The sequence below is a fragment of the Octopus bimaculoides genome, chromosome 9 (assembly GCF_001194135.2).
Source record: "Octopus bimaculoides isolate UCB-OBI-ISO-001 chromosome 9, ASM119413v2, whole genome shotgun sequence".
NCBI classification, from domain to species: Eukaryota; Metazoa; Mollusca; class Cephalopoda; order Octopoda; family Octopodidae; genus Octopus; species Octopus bimaculoides.
The window spans coordinates 24,101,803-24,106,802 of record NC_068989.1 but is presented as its reverse complement, the minus strand read 5'-3'; the positions used below and the strand labels follow the sequence as shown (position 1 = coordinate 24,106,802).

Sequence of the window (5,000 nt, the reverse complement as noted above, 5' to 3'; positions counted from 1 at the left end):
TTGGTAAGCAAGCTACTTACCATACAGCCACTCCTGCGCCTATATGTACAGGCATATTAGAATCTAAAGACTATAATGACTTTATTTCTTCTGAATACCTCTGTTTCTTATATTTATCCCACATTAATTTATTTTCTGACGTGAATATTTTCATTCATATCATGACTTTTACGAAATTTCTAATTTGGGGAACAGCCATATGAAAGAAATTATTTTGATTTTAAAGTAATATTTGTTTATTCTTAACAGATGTCCATTCTCATAGATAACGTTGTTAATCACTTAGATGACAACTTTGCGTCTATTGCGAAATCTGATAAAGAATCAGATATGAAAACGTAAGTGTGAGTGTGTTGTTTTCTTTGATTACAAAAATGTAATATTATTAGATAACTAAATACTGGTGACATTAACATAAACAGAGATAGTTTCGCACAGTCTTTTAACTTTATACAATCGTGGCACTCCGTCGGTTACGACGACGAGGGTTCCAGTTGATCCGATCAACGGAACAGCCTGCTTGTGAAATTAACGTGCAAGTGGCTGAGCACTCCACAGACACGTGTACCCTTGACGTAGTTCTCGGGGAGATTCAGCGTGACACAGTATGTGACAATGCTGGCCCTTTGAAATACAGGTACAACAGAAACAGGAAGAAAGAGGGATGAAAAAGTTGTGGTGAAAGAGTACAGTAGGGTTCTCCACCACCCACTGCCAGAGCCTTGTGGAGCTTTAGGTGTTAACGCTTAATAGACACTCACAATGCCCGGAATCGAAACGGCGATCCTACGACCGCGAGTCCGCTGACCTAACCACTGGGCCATTGCGCCCCCACTTTATACAATATACCATAGTAAAAGACCCTTAAATAATGTTGTTAGAACGGAAAAGAAATGGGATAATGTAGTACAATATTAATATAAATAAAAATGCTGAGAATAATGAACCACTCTCCCCAACCTTTTTACTTTGGTTTCCAGTTTGGGAAACGGTCCAACAACGAGTTGACAGAGCAGTACATAGTTTTCGTAGCAACTTTTCTTCGATCGCGTCTATTGTCAAATATATGGAATGATGGTGGTGGTGGTGGGGACTTTCAGAGGGAATTCCGACAGTGGGTATAAAAGAAAGTATACAGGGGCCAGATCTGTCAGAGGCCAGATCTGTCAGAGGCCAGATCTGTCAGAGGCCAGATCAGTCAGAGGCCAGATCTGTCAGAGGCCAGATCTGTCAGAGGCCAGATCTGTCAGAGGCCAGATCTGTCAGAGGCCAGATCTGTCAGAGGCCAGATCTGTCAGAGGCCAGATCTGTCAGAGGCCAGATCTGTCAGAGGCCAGATCTGTCAGAGGCCAGATCTGTCAGAGGCCAGATCTGTCAGAGGCCAAATCCGAAGGATTGGGGGGCTGGTAGGATCAAAATCGTCAGGTGCTTCGCCAGAATGTCAAAGATAAGGAGTGGTGTGCGAGCAGGTGACTCAGGTTTTGCTCACCCATACTTCAAAATTGTACCTTCCCAGTGTCTCTTTTAAACAGCTCAGAACATCCAAGTAAAAGTCCTAACTGATCATCTGGCTACATGGAACAAACTCAAAATGAACGACACATTTCCAATCCGCCTTCAACAGAAGAGATAATCAAGATCATCATTGCACAGGCAATGATCGAACCGATTGCAATGACTCCCCTTTTCGTTCTATAGCGTAAAACTTCCAACATTTGAATAATCAAACAGCACATGGCTCACTGTGACTTGGTTATATTGTTGTTCATCTATCGGCAGGTTTTTGCGGCAGTTGTATACATCTATTTTTCTTTCAAAATCATCTGACATAAAAGTTTACCATTGCCTATGTAATTGGAAAATTCATGGACAGTCAGGCAACAAGTTTTGACATATTATAGTACATACTTTCGCAATGTGATCGTTGTCCATTGTCGTGGAAGTTCGTTCACAATCCGGATTCTTTCTGATGGATGGTCTACTCGATATGAAATGCTAGTAGCACTCATGACATTGTGTGCAGATCAAGCAATCCTCACCAAAGGCCTATTATAACATCCGTAAAAGCGGCCCAGTTTGAAAGAAAATTTGTCACAAAAATGTTCCGCTTTCAAATTCATTGTTGTCCAAATTGTTAAAATCACCAAATGCACTAAACCTACGTCCACTTTATCAAGTGTAGGTAAATAAGTAACGCGGCAAGAGTGGGTATCATTAAACAGAAGGTTATACGTCAACCGTATAGAGCGCTGAGGTCAGATGCACAGAATGCCAGCTGGTTGGCACCTTTTTTTCATTGAGCAATTTTCTTTTGGACAGGCGTCGCTTATCACATTAGTACAAAACCACAAAGTCATGTGGAAGAAGGCATAGTTAATTAAAAGTTGTTTTATCAATTCTTTTAATCGATATCGAATGAAACAGGGAATTAAAATGATAAGTTGTCCGTACTTGTTTATAATCTTTTACGTTCCGACTCTTAAACCTTTCAAGGTCACCATCGCATTTCACCCTTCTAAGGTCTATAAAATAAAGTTCCACTCAAGTATGGGACCTCATTTAATATTTCTATAACATATCCGAGAAGCTAATCGAATTATAATAGAAGAATCTAGAACGATGTAAAACAAATTCAACTCTAGAATAAATGAGATTCAGGGATATCATAACTCTGGGTTATAATAAATGGTTTTTGATAATCTCTTTTCTGTGTAATTTTGCATGTATGAGACCAAGTACTACAAAGACAAGCAGTATGGTACCAATCCAAGTATCCATCAGTAGTACTACCAAATATATAATATTGCCTGTCAGGAATTCAAGCTATTATAAATCTCTTCTTAAAGATCGGTTTTCTTGTTGCAATCTAAAAAGTCAGTAATAAAACACACAAACTTCACCTTTAAGAAACTGTTAGTAAATTTAAGACTTGAATTTCATTGGAAGGAACAACACACCCTTATCATATATTTCCATAGTAAACTTCTTTCCGATTATCATTGAAAAATATATCTCTTTCTAACTATCAGAGTATTTTCTTGGTACACACTGGACGTCATTTTGACAACGGCTTTTGGTGTGGAAGTGAATTCCCAGAAGAATCCCGATCACTTTTTAGTGAAGAGCTTCAGTGAATTTTTTCAAACAAACTTTCAAAGAACCTTCGCATCTATATTGGGTAAGCATTCCTCGTCATAGATCCAATTAATATACATTAAATTCAAACACACAAATCATATACGTTAAGTATGTATGGTCGATAATGAAAAACACATTAGTTTTGTGAATGTTTTGTGGTGGTGGTGGTGGTGGTATTAGTTGGGGGTGGGGTTCTTAAAATTGTAGATGAAGACCAATAAATTACCTTGATGTTATTGGGAGAAACTCATAACGTGAAATTAAGCATCTACGAAAAATAAAGAGAGGCTGGAAATTTCTGGTGCAGCATTGTGAAGCACATTTCTGTTACGACGGTTTGAAAAAGCCTATCCTTATTCTCACAGAGTACACACACACACACGCACACACACATGCATGTATGGATGTGTATAGAGACATCCTGGCGCTTCGACAGAGAAATATCGATGAATTTGGACCAGAGTGAAATTATTACCGAGGTTGGTATTAATAGCTAAGCCACCGAAGACGGCACCGAGGAATGGCAATAATGTAGTGTCACACAATTGGTTACAACGTTCTCAAAATAGTGATAAGAAAATAATCATTACCGTAATTGACGATTCTGCTCTCGAAAGTCAAGGGAGACAACCCAAGTATTTCAATAAAATACAAATAAGTATTCTATACAGGGATGCCACTGATCTGGGTTTTCACCCAGATCTGGGGTTTTTTGAGTAATGATGGGTTTATGGGTTTTCCAAATTTACATTAAAGCTGGGTTTTTAAGTTAGTTTTAGCTGCAAACTTATCTTTTAAAGAGAATTCGGTGTCATACTCTTTGTATGCAATATGTACCAAAGTTGCACCTCTTCTAATACTTTGTAAACTTTCAATATTTTATCCATAATCATCTCACGTAATGATGATTTTATCGATACAAATATTGTATTTGACGTAATTACCGATCTTTTGCGTTCATTATTTGTTTATACTTGTATCATATTGGGCAACTACAAGTTACAACGCGTTGGGGGCCGCTTGTACACTTGTCTGAAACTCTGACACCGCCAGTTGACAGCTTGACTGTGTTGACGGTGTACGCTTCGATTGTTACTTGCGATTTAAAATTTGTTTAACAACATCTTGAGTGTGTGCTTTTGTTTTGTAACCCTTTGTGAAGTAATGGCAGACGATAGTGTGTCCAAAAAGAGGAAGTAGTACACCCAAAATTTCAAGAAGTCGTGGCTGGAGGATGCTGAGCTTAAAGGTTGATTACGGCAAGATGACAAAAATCTTGACACCTGCTAATGTGTTTGTTGCAACGTTGTGTTGAAAAATGCTAACTAACTAATGCTGTTAGCTCATAAAAACACTGCCAAACACAAGAAAGCTTTTGATTGTGTGAAATCTTCTATTAAATTAGATTCATTTATTGTTAAAAAGAACAGATGATACATTAAATGAAAAAGTAGCTAAGGCAGACTTGCTACTTACAGGTTATGTTGCTGAACATCACGTACCTTTCATCCATATAAATCACTTAGCTGAAATTTGTAAAGAGGCCTTTCCTGATAGTGAAATAGCTAAAAGTCTACAAATGAAAAAACCCAAATTAACATGCATCATACAAGACGGAACAATACATTATGAACAAAATGAAATTCTCAAGAAACAAAAGTTTTCATTATTGATAGATGAGAGTATGGACATCTCAGTGACACAAATCTTAGAAATAGTTGTTCGCTTTTTTGATGAACAATCGCTTAATGTCAAGGATGCTCTTCTGGATGCAATTGTAGTAGAAAATGGTTCGTCTCAGGGTTTGTATGATGCTATCAAGTCTACGCTTACAAAAGAAGATGTATGTATGAACAACATAC

General features: G+C 37.9%; 1 protein-coding gene across 1 annotated transcript in view; it reads left to right on the top strand.

Annotated features, from left to right (window-relative positions):
* The window catches only part of LOC106882071 (cytochrome P450 3A8), a 42,631-nt gene that overhangs the window by 14,352 nt on the left and 23,279 nt on the right, over positions 1 to 5,000 (top strand). The window contains exons 6-7 of the mRNA XM_014932636.2: positions 250 to 338; positions 3,030 to 3,178. Coding sequence (XP_014788122.1) covers positions 250 to 338; positions 3,030 to 3,178 — 238 coding nt within the window. The remainder of the gene's footprint in view (positions 1 to 249; positions 339 to 3,029; positions 3,179 to 5,000) is intronic.